This window comes from Sphaeramia orbicularis, chromosome 20 (assembly GCF_902148855.1).
Source record: "Sphaeramia orbicularis chromosome 20, fSphaOr1.1, whole genome shotgun sequence".
NCBI classification, from domain to species: domain Eukaryota; kingdom Metazoa; phylum Chordata; class Actinopteri; order Kurtiformes; family Apogonidae; genus Sphaeramia; species Sphaeramia orbicularis.
Genome location: NC_043976.1, coordinates 11,816,510 through 11,831,915, shown reverse-complemented (window position 1 = coordinate 11,831,915; position 15,406 = coordinate 11,816,510). Strand labels below are relative to the sequence as shown.

Sequence of the window (15,406 nt, the reverse complement as noted above, 5' to 3'; positions counted from 1 at the left end):
GGGGGGTGTTAGAAAACAAATAGTAGTCTTACCGTTTAGCTGTATATAAATGAATGTATATCAGGGTTTCTGCGGGTCATTAAAAAGCATTATAAGTTATTAAATAGATTTTGTGAAAATTAAGGCCTTAAATGGCATTAAAAAGCATTAAATTCGATGTCCAGAGGCATTAAAAAATCGAATAAACTTGATGGAGAAAAAGCATTGTTATTCACGACTTAAGGAAAAGCAGTTGTCTCTAAATGTAAGTCAATGTGTTGGTCTTTGAAGATGCATTTTTCTGTCTCTGATCAGAAATGTCCACCACAGTTGTGCATTTTAATGGATTAGATTTATATAGCGCTTTTTTGGTCACTCAAAGCGCTTTACATTATTGACCCATTATTCATTCACTCTCACATTCTCCCTCTGGTGATGGTAAACTACATATGTAGCCACAGTTGCCCTGGGACAGACTGACAGAATTGTGGATGCCAATTTGCACCAAGAGCCCCTTCGACCACCACCAAACATTCATATGCATTCATACACCAGTGAGTGGCACTGGGGGCAAGGAGGGTGAAGTGCAACAAGAAAAGCACTCAGAGAGCGCAGACCTCCGCCAAGATAGATCTGTGCCCCCACCCCCCACCCCCCAATCACCACCAAAATTTAATCATTTCTTTCTTGTGCCACTATCAACATTTCCTGAAAATTTCATGAAAATCCATCCATAACTTTTTGAGTTATCCTGCTAACAAACAAACACGCAAACAAACAAACACACAAAGCAAAGTGATCACAATACCTCCTGGTGGAGGTAACAAACGGTAAAGAGGAATGCTTGATGGACCTCCAGACAGTAATGAAAAATAGCAATGAAAAATGGTAAAAGAGGTGCTCTTTGGTGAAGGGGCTGTCAATGCACAAAAAATACAAAAATCAAGGCATTCTCTTATCATTTTAAAATACCTTTATTAATTATGGCATATATAAATGAACCTCACTGAACCCCATCGTGTTTCAGCCTGCTGGCCTTCATCAGAGGGACAAACAAGAGTCACATGTACCATGTGAGCATATACAGGTATTCCACCAACAGGGCTTTTCCACCTGTCAGAGGAAACGTGGTAACAGGGTTTCTGCGGGTCATTAAAAAGCATTAAAAGTTATTAAATAGATTTTGTAAAAATTAAGGCCTTAAATGGCATTAAAAGCCATTAAAGTCGATGTCCAGAGGCATTAAAAAATTAAATACACTTGATGGAAAAAAGCATTGTTATTCATGATTTATTTTGATTATATAAGCATTTAATATTTTGATCAGAAGCATAGTGTGATGATTGACAGGCAGAACCCTTTAACGGGCTATTGTTTATGGCTGATACACAAAGTCACAGCACCGGATGTTTGGAATGCTACATGCTGTGAGTGTGCTCATGCTGTGGCGAAAGAGCGGAGGGAATATTAGGAAATGTCGGAAAAATGGGAAAATGCAGGTTTCAGCAGAAGTGACTGGAGGAGGAACCATTCAGAACCTGGATGAAGTCTGTCAACAGTAAACCATCATAAAACCAGGGTGTGATTTGTTGGTGGTGGTGGTGGGGGGGGGATCAACCCCCCCTCTGGTTTTTAGATCCCTACTTCTGGTCAATGAATTTCATCCTCAGGGGGGACAACCAGCCAATTTAAATACCAGGCAGTTTGTGACAGTTTTCTTCCACCTACATCCTACAAATTACTGGCACTAATGTTCACTTGAACTGAACTGTCGGCAGTCTCAGAATTCGTGAACGTCCCCGTGCACTGGGGCGCTGTAAAGGGGGGGTGGGGGTGGTAAACGTGACAAATTCATGGGGCTCAGCTAGGGATGCACTGATTCCGATACCAGTATCAGGTATCGGCTCCGATACTCAGTGTGTGTACTTGTATTCGAACTTGTAAAAGTAATCTGATACAAATGCACCGATACCACTTACGGCCGTGTGACATTCCCAGTTCAGTGCAGCAGGTACGCAGCGGTGGAATAATATGTGTGGAGTGTGAAGAGAGCGGAGATTTAACGAAATAAATGACGGTGATAAAAGTAACGCTGACTGACAGTAACGTTACAGACAGATATGGACGCCGCGTTCTGTCCGTCCTCTGCGTACATTCCATCTGTTTTCCAGGTGCTGGTGGATGAGTACCCAGACAGAGAGGGGTACAGAGCGGTGCAGACTGCCGCCGGCGGAAGTGAAAACTAAACTTATCACTCATTTCTCTTTTCTCTTCCTGCTGAAGCTAAGCTTTTAAACCTTACTATCGAAAACGCTGCAACATTAGTATCACATTAGTGTTACCTCTGTCATCTCCATGTTTGTTATTACTGACTTTGTTCTTCTTCTTCTTAAAAAACTTTACTCTTCTTTGTGGTATTTGTCCAGTATGGTTAATTCAGAGCGGCGCCCCCTGGTGGGTTAATTGACAAACGCTCATTCCAACACATTAAATGTCAGTAGCAGCACTTTGTTCCAGTCAGACTAATGACAACGACAATAAAGCACATTTACAAAAGGAACTAAGAACTGGAATGGGATTATTAAGTACTCGTATCGGTACTCGGTATCGGCAAAAAGTGGTATCGGTGCACCCCTAGGCTTAGTATTTGAGTGTCCAATGGATACAGGTTAGAAGTTGTAAAAATTTTGTGTAAGATCCGCTGTATAATAGAGGAATAGAACCTGGGAGTTGGATGTTGAAAGTATGTAAAATTTCACTTTTGTTTCACGGCAGCGTTACTTATGTTAGTTATGGACCGCACCCCCATGTATATAACTGCTACACCACCCCCCACCACCTCCGACAAAAATATAAATAAATCAAAACACCCCCCGGTTTTTTGACAAACTGCACCCAGCATAAAACTACATATAAAACTATATCTGCAGTTGGACATGGACAGTAAATCTGTTTAAAGTAGCATTAAAAAGAGAATTAAAAAGCATTAAATTAGATATCCTTATGCCTGCAGAAACCCTGTATACAACAGTCATGTAAAAATGGGGTAGGATCAAATAAAAACATAACATAATAAACATAAAGGGTTGATGAGGAGTCACGATGAGGTAGTTGTACGTTCTGTGACCAGGGTTCGTACGGTGCTTGAAATGCATGAAAATGCTTGAAGTTCAATGTTGTGTTTTCAAGGTCTGAAAAGCACTTGAATTCTAGTTTAAGTGCTTGCAATTACAACCAAAGCAACTTACAAAGAGGTGATACATTGTGAAAAATAAAACTTTATGTCAAAAAAGAAAATAACTGGGTGCTTTCAGGTCGACTCCAGGTACGTTTTTATCTTAATCTTTGTCTCAGTGCAAGTGTTTCGGAAGAACGCCAAGTGGCTTCCCTTTTTTTGAATAAAACTTTGAGTTCTTCTTTAACTTCTAAAGTTTTTGCTTTTATAAAACATGATTTTAGATGTTTATAGCATAATACAATGTACGTCATTATGATAAAAAAGTGAAAAAAATTAGCATGAGTATATGTATTCCTGTAGATATGTATTTTTTAAAGTGTGTGCTGGAAAAATTTGAAAATGACCCTTAAAAGTGCTTGAAAAGTGCTTGAATTTGACCTTGAAAAATGTGTACGAACTCTGGTGATCTCTTATCTTTTTTTTTCTTTTTTGGTTTGAACCAGTCTGTAGTCATGTTTGCATTCTACTGTGTACATAGATGTTTTGTATAAGAAAGAGGAAAATACTTGCTAAAAATATCTGTATTATTTTGGACGGGGCATAAGCCTGCGTGATTCACTCTGAAGATTAAAAGTCGTCACTAGTTACATCAAACAAAGCTCAAACTGTGTATCTGGACCGTAGTTGACAATACACAAGACGGTGGAGGTCACTATGGCCAATCAAACTGCATGATGGATTGAACAGTAAATTACTATTATAGTTTTTTACGTTGGACCTTTTGTCACCCACTCTGCTGGGTGAAATCAGATGAGGAAAACTGCCTTTTCTGCTGCCACTTGTATGCACTTCAAAAGCTAATTGAAGTCAGTTTTACTTTCATCGTTGTTTACAAGTTTTCACTCTAACTTGATGCTGTGAAAAATAAAAGGTCAAAGGGAAATTATATAAGAAATTATATAAGTCTTCATCCTCTCTCCCCAGACCAAACTTTCAGACTGTTTTGCGTTTACAGTGGTTTAAAGGTCATGTCTCTTGTGCAGGTGTTAATGTACATTCAGAAAGACTGTGTCACATGCAATAAACATTTTAAGTTATTGTAACTATTTAAAATATATTCCAGATAACTTTAACCCATAAAGACCCAAACATCCACCAGCGACCAAAACCATCCACTGATCTAAAATGATTAACACCAGTTGATCCACTAATCCTATCAATACATGTGAATAATTAGTATTAAATACAGTGTGTCATCTTTTCATGATCATCAGATATGACCCATTTGGATGTTCAGTGGCTTCATAGTTACCATGGAAACACTGTCATCTTCTACAACATTGATTTACTAGTAAAAGGACACTTCCTTATTTAACTTACTGTGCTGAATTGTGGGGATCTACTTTGAAAAGGGGTAGGATTAGATAAGTTTATACTTCTTCCTACTTCTTTTCGCTCATGTAAATTTTGAGGCTTAAGACGCTGCAGTGTTGCAGTGCTTTGTTTTGTTCTCAGTCTCTTGATCATCATTTATTTGCATTTCTGTTTTTAAATTGTCATTTACATGATCAAAATAAAGATATCAATCAATCAACCAACAGATAAAATTGTTTTACAACAAAAATGAGCCATACGTATCATAAATAAAGTGGGATATTGTGATCATACTTATCCTTTATTTTTAAATTCTCACGTTTTGAAGTTTAGAGACTTGGTTTATCATAGAACAATGTAAATCATGTTTAAAGCTAAAAAGAAAACACTGCCAGATTGTGTGCAAAAGTTTTTTACAGTCTGAAAGTAAATATGAGTTGATAGATGGATACAAATTTATGTTACAAAAAGCTTAAGCAATGTATTTCCTTTGTTATGTTCAAAAAATCATCTATATCTGAGAGTTATGGCTATAATTGTATATATATAACTTTTTTGTTTGTTTTTCTTTCTACTTGACGCTATGTATTGTGTAGCTTTTGCTGTAAAGTAGACAGGCATTAATAAGCTTTGCTTCTGTTTGAGCCTTTTTCAGTCAAATTGTATTATTTCTCTCGTCTTCTGTTGTTTTGAATTGTAATATATGACTGAAATACACTAAACTATAAACTATAAAACCAATGGAGTTTGATGAATGACAGTGGATGGAAACACTTGGTTTATGTTGAGTTAATGATATATTTTTCAGAAAAAAGCACATTTTTCTTCAGTTTTCTCTGTTTTGGATGTAATAACTTTCAACTTTAATCTGAGCTTTAATGAACATCAACATAATCAGTACATTAAATATAGGAAAATACCTCATTTTCACTTAAAAATGCAAAGTACAGAGGAGTATATTAGAGTAAATTGTGATTAAATCATTTAAGAAAGGTTAAAAAATGGAGAAAAATTCATTTGGGAACTGCCTTAAAAGGAGCCGTGGGTCTTTATGGGTTAAGAGAATGCATTCTGTGGGTTGTAGTATTGTATCTGTGGTATGTCACTACAGATTACATTGTAATACCAGTAATCCCTCCAACACTGCTCATCATGTCTGTATTTGTTTCGTATTCAGTTCAATTATCTCAATAGGAAAACACAAACTCAGCCTAAAATTATGCCTGGAAATGCTGACAACGTGCCTGTAAATCGGATCCACAAACACTTTAAAGCTTATATTTATTTTGTCTATTTTGGTCCCGACTGAGGACTTATCCACTTCCTGCAGTCGCTTCCTCTGTTTGTTGTGTTTGTGTTTTACAGTCAGAGATGGTCCCAGTCAGGAGGACACATCCAGCCAAAATGCATTTGTTCCTTTTTGAAGTCGTATCCGCTCATCCCGGCCCCACTGAGGAATATTTTGCTAGGCTGCACATGCATGACAGCACATGCCAGAGCAATTACAAGACCTAATTAACGATATTGTCTGTCTCCCAGCCTATTACCAACACTGATTACCCCTGCGGCCTGGGGGCGTTTCTGCTCCTTCTTACTGTGTTTTTTTCCTGCAGGCACTTGGAACGGGACCACAAAGGTGGCCATAAAGACGCTGAAACCCGGGACTATGTCGCCAGAGGCCTTCCTCCAAGAGGCCCAGATCATGAAAAAGCTCCGACACGATAAACTGGTGCCTCTTTACGCAGTAGTGTCAGAGGAACCCATCTACATCGTCACAGAGTACATGGCCAAAGGTATCTGAAACATACCCCGAAAGCTTTTACAACATGCCGCAGCTTAATTGGATTAAAGTGGTTCTGTGAGAAGGTCCGGCCCAAGAGGTTTACAAGACTCAGCTGTTTCCTGTTAGCAGTGAAAAGGATCTATTTTTAAAGAAAGAAAAGCAAAACACACACACACACACACACACAGAGGTCCAGTCATTAAGTAGACTTCTGGTTGTAAGGTTTCCAGATATGCAGCTGATCAGGTGGTTTTTCAGCCACGAAGCTCATGTCAGACATATGAACGCATGCAGATTTCCTTGACGGAAAAAATGTAAATTTATATGAGCTTTTAATTAATATGCTATACAGACTGGAAGTCCTTGAAAGTCCCCGGTGGCTCCCTGAGGCTTAAAACTGGAATGGTTAATTGAAAACTGCAGTAGTTTTGTGGGAGGTTTCATAGTTTCAGCTGCAATGCGTTCTTTTTTTCAGGCTTTTATGAGTAATTAGATTTATGTGTGTGTAAATGTTAACTGTATGACATATGCCTGAATGTGTGTGTGTGTGTGTGTGTGTGTGTGTGTCTTTGAACAGTTTGTTCCTCTGCTGTGCTTTTCCAGTTCCTCTAATCTTCTGTGAGACGTTCTGATACGTACTGTGATGGACGCTTAACTAGAAACAGTGATCAGATGCTGCAATGAATCACAAACCTTGTTAGAGTGAGGCCTGATTTAATATTCAGTTTAATTTTCCGAGCAGATACAGTAAAAAGGCGCAGGGCTGGAGTTAAATATGTAGCGTTTCATTGGTATGCATCTGGTATGGTTCTTTGCACCTGCAGTATATCATGTCTGTTCTGCATTTATGACCTCTCGCTGTTTTTATAGGAAGCTTGCTCGACTTCCTCAAAGAGGGTGATGGAAAATTCCTGAAGCTCCCCTTGCTGGTGGACATGGCAGCGCAGGTGAGATGAACCACTGCTCTGTCTCTGTTTGAAGCAGGTTTCATTTTAACCCTTTTTAGGGCACTCAGAAATACACTGAAATTCAAACTTTCAACCTTAGTGTGTTATTGGCGAACATAACAAGACTTTGGCCGTTTCTCAATACCAAGAATGCAGTGTATGGTCTAGTGAACTCGGCGCGTACGGTCTTGGTAAGAACAGTCCCAGAGAACATACACTACAAACAAAAAGTTAAGGATAGTTCATTTTTCACACACAAAAAAGTAAAAAGCGCTGTGCAAGAATCCCAACTGAAAAAAATTGCCCAAAAATTAAAAATATCCTTAACTTTTTGTTTGTAGTGCACGTCCTAAGAACTTTAGTCTCTGTGTAATTGAACGGCTGGTACTTGTGAACTTTCCTCCCTGTCTCTGCTGTATTTCTGCCATCGGCTCCTTAATGTATTTCTCTCAAATCACCACATTGTCACTTGATTTGATTTCAGTACATTTGTTCTAGGGCTGCACGATATTGGAAAACACTGACATCACGATTTTTTTAACCCTGCAATATATATATTGTAATATGAAAAAATACTCAGGAGGATATAATAACTGTGTGGTGCCGATGTAAATGGTCAAACAAATTAGTTGTTTGCTCTCGTTGTGGCGACAAGTGCAAAGTACTGTCGACACAGAACACGTTTCAGTATCATCCTTCTTGTAGATGAAATAATTCTAGATACTGACGTTGCTTTTCTTTTTGGCACCAAGTCTTCATTTTTGGTGATTTTCTCTTCTTCGTTGCTCATTTTTCAATGTTGTTACCAACGACTCCCTCCATGTGCAGGGGCGTGGTCTGCTTCAACAAACTGATTTAAGAATGACTGTGATTGGTGCGCACAGTGTGTGTCAGGTACCCAGGCTGAAATTAGATCAGAACACATTGTGTGTTCCCCTTCCCACACCAGACACCAACAATGGCGCCCACCCCCTATACAAAGGCCCCAGCCCCAACCATTTCCCCAAAAGAACAAGGGGGGGGGGGGTTTCCAGAATTCATATGTAACTTATTCACAAGCACACAGCATTTATCTCTACCAAAACATCCAAAATAAATCATATTAAGTTTACTGCAATTCATAAATAGAGATGGGAATCGAGAACCGTTTTTTTTTTGAGAACCGGATCCCAGTAGCTCAGTTCCTTGGAATCGTTTGCCTGCCTGCTTATCGATTCCGCCTTCATTGTGCATGCACGATGATGTCACGCGTACGCAGCATTGTTTTGGTCAGAACATAGCCAACATGGTGTTGGGGCAGAAACGGTCTAAACAGACGACATCAGGTCCAGTTGTAACACTTGCAAAACTTCCATTTCTTCAAAAGGGTGGAATCCAACCAATATGTTCAAACATTTGTCCACAGCATGTGATTCATTTACAGGAATGTCACATATTTGATATGCTATTTAGCGACGCTTGTGAATCTAGCGGCAGAGTGAACGCCGGGCCGTCATCCGGGCCCAGTTCTGGTTCCGGTGTGGGTGACAACCGTCGTACCTCCTCAAATACAAGTTTCTGAAGGTAGGGGAAAGGAAATGAGGTGCACAACAACAGAAGACGAGCTGAGCCGAGTCGAACTGGTTCCACGTAGTGGAAATGCAGCAATAGAGGAATTAGTAGTTTCACTTTCACTGTACACCCCCCCACCCACCCACCCACCCAACCGGGCCCAGCGTCATCTGTTATTCTTATTTGTACATACTGTATATGTTATATTTTCTGTGCAGATGGAAATATAAAAGACAGTTAATACAAACACACCCGTTTTTACTCTTTTATTCCCTCACCCAATGAGAATCGATAAGGAATCGGATCAATAAGCAAAATCGATAATGGAATCGGAATTGTTAAATTCTTATCGATTCTCTTCCCTATTCATAAACCAACATCTTACGCCAAAAACCCAAACAGTAAACCAAACATAATTCCACTTTCTCCCCAGATTCCCCTCTCCCTTCAGTCTGCTGTAGTTTCCTCCAAATGCAGTTGATGGCTCACACCAGGCCCTTGTTACCGCAGTCATGGGGATGCCTCTGTGACACTGGTTCATCTTCAAATCACCTCAGAGAGAGAGAACATTAAAGCAGAACCAAAACAGTGAAACAACCCACCACAGTCAAATTCACCTATGTATCAATCAACTAAATAGGATCCATCTTCAGCAGATCAATATGTAATATGAAATAAACAATAAGAATTAGAAAAATCCAAATAAATGAAAATATGTTTTGTGTGTATTGGGAATCACACACCTGCAGCTCCCTCACACAGACCCCTGTCCACACCCACATTCTCCCTTTGAACATCATTCCTTACATTAGTACCATTACTTCATGGTACCTAACAAAGCAGGTCCACTCACTGTTCATGCAGAGGTGGACCTTACAGACCCTGTAGACCACATTGGACCTGAGATTGTTGCCTCACTGTCCTCAATGGAACTGTTGCTGTCACTGTCATGTAATGTATGTGGAAATGACCAAAAATAGTCACTTGCCTGATAAAGGGTTAAGCAACAGAGTAAAAAAAGAATGACAACTTCAGGTAAACAAGTCCTTTTTTCAGCATCTCCACACTTTGCTTTTGTTGTTTCATTCATTATTTTACTCTCTAAGCCTGAACAATTTGACGTTTGCAGCGTGAAAGGCTAAAAATAATTCACCCCAAAGTCTGTCAAATGTTTTTTTTAATTTTTTTTTTATTTTCTCCTTTTAGATCGCAGATGGCATGGCTTTTATCGAGAGGATGAACTACATCCACAGGGATCTGCGAGCGGCCAACATCCTCGTCGGCGAGAACCTGGTTTGTAAAATCGCAGACTTCGGTCTGGCCAGGTTGATAGAGGACAACGAGTACACGGCCAGGCAAGGTAGAACACACACTCCCTCCCTCACACACACACACACACACACACACACACACACCGTCTGAGTCACAGGTGAATGAGGTGTCGGGGCAGAAATGGATAGAGCAGTGACCTGACAGCAAGGACGACTCCCTGTTGCCTCTTCTCATGGTGAATTAGGTTAATAGTGGAAACCACATGCTTCTACTCCAACTGATTTGCTGCGCCTCAGAAGCAATGGGAGAATTTACCTTTGTGCCCTGTGTTCTCCTTAAAGATTTTAGTTCATCCAAATCCCCCAAACATATCATCTCACTTTCATTTGGTGATGTGTTTGGTGTTATTTGCCATCTTTGCCCACAGCATTGAAAGTAATATTTAGAAACCTAACATACAACCCCTGTTTCCACAAAAAAACAAAGAACAAGTTGTGCTTTAACAGTGGTTTTTAAAGGAATTTTCTTGTGTTGAAAGTTCAGTATATCTGTGCTTTGCGATATCTGTATGCATTTTTTTCTTTAAAGACAATTTGCTACTACATTTTCAATATTTAAAGGGATTATATGTAGTTTTTAGATTCCAACAATTCCATCTCCCAGCAGCAGGGGCTTAGTCATGTAAGATAAGATAAGATAAGATAAGATAAGATAAGATAAGATAAGATAAGGTAAAGTAAGATAGCACTGGGTTACAAAAAAATTTTTTTTGCAAGTTGTCTAGGTTTTTTCAACTGAATTAGGACCATTTTGCACCGCTAAATCCAAAAATGACATCTGTTTTTCTCAATCAGGTCAGGTTTTTTTGCTAATTTGATTTTGAAAAATTGGATATTCTCACAAAATATAATAATTAATACCAAAATAAGATTGGTAAGCACACTTTATGAAACTTGTGACTTGATTCCTGTTAGGTACAATGGTGTATTCACCGCAGATGTAGCAGAATACGTCAGGCTTATTTTTGCAAGATCTTCTAGTCGAAGCCATTTCATTCACCTGTAATATTAAAAAAATACATTAGTCATAAATTGGCAAAAGTAAAATCTTCAGAACTCGTTTACTGCAAGAAATATGAAAGAATTTTGTATCATATGATGTGAAAATGCCCATAAATGTAAGCAAAAATGTTAAAAAGCCAATATATAGCATAGTTCAGAAAGTTGACCTGATTGAGCAAAATTAATGTGATTTTTGGATTCAGCACACCAAAATTATCCTTAATCAGCTCAAAAAACTTAAACAATAAATTTGTTGTTGACCAGAATAGTCCTTTATTAGTCAATCAATCAGTCAATCAAATTTATAACAAAATTATTACAGACAGTTAAAATCGACACTTCATTTACAAGATACATTTTGTAACAGGACGCCCTAGAAGCAGTCCTCAGCTTATAAATGGGGGCTCTTAAACATGTGATGTGACACAATTTACATTATAATCTTTAATAAATTCAAATGTTCTAAATAACTGCAAACATATTTAAAATATTTGCCGATGTTTCATTTCATTTCCTTTTCCTGACTTCTATTGTAGTCAGCATATTCTAATATTCTCAGATAATTTAATAGTCAGATCTGGGGCTTTATCCACATAAATAAATAATTTACATGATTTGTATATCAGCCATGTGGGGTTTTGGGTCAGGCATATTTTGGAAGTAGCTCTGTTTGTTTATGTCCCACAAGGGGAAATTCCAGATTTACAGCAGCAAATCACAAAAGTACACAAGAGCAAAAGAAGTGCAAAATCAAAAATGAAGACAAATCAAGAAAACTATATATACTATTTACAGCTGTGCACATGCTGATTATGCCACAGGTTGGATAGGGATATGGTTTATTGTACTACTGTTGTACCAGAATGCACCGGTTTAAAACACAGTCAAAATAAACCTGTGTCTATTAACCTTCACATGCTGTATCAGCTGATAGTTTACATTATAGCTCTGTTAGCTTAGCGCTGATTTAAGACCGAAAACAGCAACATGATATCGTGACTCTGTGTAAATATACACACCACTTCAATTGGCGTATTATCTGTTCGCGTTATAAGCTTTCCGCGTGGATGTTCACGCCATTATTAGCCCCCTGTCCAGCCCGAATCGATGCGTGAAATACGACACACTTAGGGTTAGAGTTATGTGAACCAGAGATCTTGGCGTAAATCAGGGGTGGGCAATTAATTATCCTGTGGGGCCACATGAGAAACTTTGACAGTTATTAAGGGCCAGGTCAATTCACTTGCAGCTCTGCTCAATATATATCTCTATAAAAACAGTAAATGAAACAGTACAATAATACAATGAAAATGTGGAGCACAGAATACAACTATCTAATGAATATTCACAAAAACATTTTCAAAAATGTGCAAAACCAGCTCCGTGTTAACTTTACATGAAAAACCATAAATGCAGCTTTGTTTGTTTGCATATCTCAGTTCCTTTTCTGACTTCAGTGAAGAAATACTTAGAAGTCCATGTCTTGTTAAAATCTCTGCATTCTTAATCGATCTTTCTTTCTTTTTTTGGCATTAGCTGACATCTTAATGGGCTGAAACTGATCAACAAACCAATAAGCTTTATTATAACCATAAGCTTCATGCTGAGAATGGAAAATATGTGCGAAAACACGCTAATTTCGCAGATCCTACTAAATAAAAGCTGTGCCGTTGTATTGGTTGCATCTATTACCCTTATAAATATTTGCATTGACTTTTAATTTGCCAGTGACCTCATGCGGGCCGGTCAGGGTCAGCCATCAGGCCGCATGTGGCCCGCGGGCCTTACTTTGCCCAGGTCTGGCGTAAATTGACATGTGATTGCTAGTTAATGTAAGCCAATCTGGGGCGCCGATAAGGGGGTGGTGAACATGACAAATTCATGGGGCCCAGCATTTGTGGGGGGGCCATTTAGCAGTGGAGGGGGTCCAGTGGATACAGGGTAGAAGTTGTGAAAATTTCGTGCAAGGTCCGATGTATAAGAGATGCTGGGAATCTGGAGGTGGGACGCTGAAAGAATGTTATGTTTCAGTTTCGTTCTCATGCTAGGGAAAGTGACATTATGTATGGACCGCAACCCCCCACATACACACACACACCCCCCCGCTCCGACAGATCAACAAGACACTGAATTTTATGAAAGGGTCCAGAGTGTTTACCTTTCATGGGGCCCACAATTAGTAGCGGTGCCCCTGAAGCCAATGAACGTCAAATGGCGTTAAAAATCGTGAAAGGTTGAAAATGCATAGGTATAGCATGCCAAATGCCATAAGAACTGGTGTAAAATACAACGCCATTTATTGAGATCAGTCTGAAAACAACCGCAGTAAAACTACAGATCACCTCTGTTTTCTGTACGGTTTGTGTGATCATTAGCTGCACTAACGATCTGTTTGGAATCGTCCTTTATTCCTTCATAAACCTCATAATCAAAGTCACCCACTGCAGAAGAAACACTGTGATTTCAGCGTCAAACTCCAGTGGTGAAAACAACAACAGTGCTTCTATTTGTATCATTTTATCCCTTTCATTGACTCTGAAACTTGTTTATTAGTGGTTTTCATCCTGATCTCGGCTTTTACATTTGTATTATCACTGTTGGAGACCAGCAGAGTGACTCACTACTCCCTCTAGTGGTCACTTATGTTCACTGTGACATGTCGGCCCATTGATGTGAATAAATTCACCACATACAGTCGCGGAAAAAATTATTAGGCCATCCTTATTTTCCTTAATTTCTTGTTCATTTTAATGCCTGGTACGACTAAAGGTACATTTGTTTGGACAAATATAATGATAACAACAAAAATAGCTCATAAGAGTTTAATTTAAGAGCGACTGTATATGCAATACAATACTTAAACATCTGTGTATTGCACCTCCTTTAGCCTTTGATAATATGAGGTAATATAGAGGTCAGTTTGTCCATCTGTCTGTCTGTCATTCGTGGGTTATGTTGAAGTCTTCTTGTTCATTTGCTTTCATTTGGTTTCAGAAATTGCAGTAATTAAATATTATAGTTGAGTTGTTCACTGATACCCGCTGCTGTTTCCTGAATCTACTCAACCCCTCTGCTGTCTTTTGGCAAAGTCAATGAAACTCTGCTATTATTAGTAACAAGTACTCCTTTGGATTATTTTTGGGTTTGCTACAGAGATGTTCCATCCTCTGATGACTTTTGATTAAAACTGTGAGCATTACGAACAAAGAAGGAGGGGTATTAATGAACACAGTCGATACCAATGAGACCTGGGCTTTGATACAAGTTCCTGAGCAACACTATCAATTTTTTCCATTTTAACAAAAAGCAAATCCTGTTATAATACACGAACTTGTGAAATCTTGCTTTATTTTTCATCTCCTGTATTTTTATTATACTCAAAACACACTCAAAACATCAAAATTCAAACTTAATTAGAATATTAAGTATATGTTTTAGCTAATTTTGCTACTATATTTGCTTAACAAAAAAAAAAAAAAAAAAAACCCTATTTACAACAACTTGACGTTGTCAGTTAACATGATATCAATAAAGATGTGTAAAAGTGTACATGAGATTTGACGAATTTTGAAGATCGGTAGTGAACAAGTCATTTTTGGTACTTGATGGCATCTAACCAATTCAGATAGCACCAAGGTTATAATAGTTTTGGATTTTTCATTATAGTTTAGTTTTATTTAGTTTTGACTTTTTTTCCCTCTAATTCACTTACTTTTAATTAGCTTTTAGAGCAGGTTTGCTAATTACCTCCACCAAGGAGGTTATGTTTTTGCCGGTGTTGGTTTGTCTGTCTGTCTGTCTGTCTGTGTGCAAGATAACTAAAAAACTTATGGACGAATTTAGATGAAAATTTCAGGAAATGTTGATACTGGCACAAGGAACAAATGATTAAATTTTGGTGGTGATGGGTGGGGGGGGGGGGGGGGGGTACTGATCTGCCTTGGCGGAGGTCTGCGCGCTCCGAGTGATTTTCTAGTTTTTATTAGTTTTTTTCTAAATGCTTAGTTTTAGTTTCGTTTTAGTTTTTTCATATCTTTTATCTTTTTTGCGTCATATTCAAATAAATCCCAGACAGGACTCTGCTGCTTTCTCCCAGCTTTAGTCTCCATGTTTCCAGTTAGAGTGGGGACCAGAAGACAAGTGACGAGAAGTGACGAAGCGTCAAGTACCATATGGTGCCGCTAGCTCAAATTGCTCGAGCAAAATAAATTAATTTCATTTCAATCTGACACTGACAGACGAAAAAGAAGGGAATTTTATC

The 15,406-nt window shown here is 38.6% G+C and overlaps 1 protein-coding gene across 2 annotated transcripts in view; it reads left to right on the top strand.

Moving 5' to 3' along the window:
* LOC115411165 (tyrosine-protein kinase yes) overlaps window positions 1–15,406 on the top strand; it is a 63,049-nt gene that overhangs the window by 42,348 nt on the left and 5,295 nt on the right. For both annotated transcript variants that reach the window (XM_030123135.1, XM_030123137.1), the window contains exons 8-10: window positions 6,145–6,324; window positions 7,185–7,261; window positions 10,019–10,172. In XM_030123135.1, the coding sequence (XP_029978995.1) occupies window positions 6,145–6,324; window positions 7,185–7,261; window positions 10,019–10,172 (411 nt within the window). The remainder of the gene's footprint in view (window positions 1–6,144; window positions 6,325–7,184; window positions 7,262–10,018; window positions 10,173–15,406) is intronic.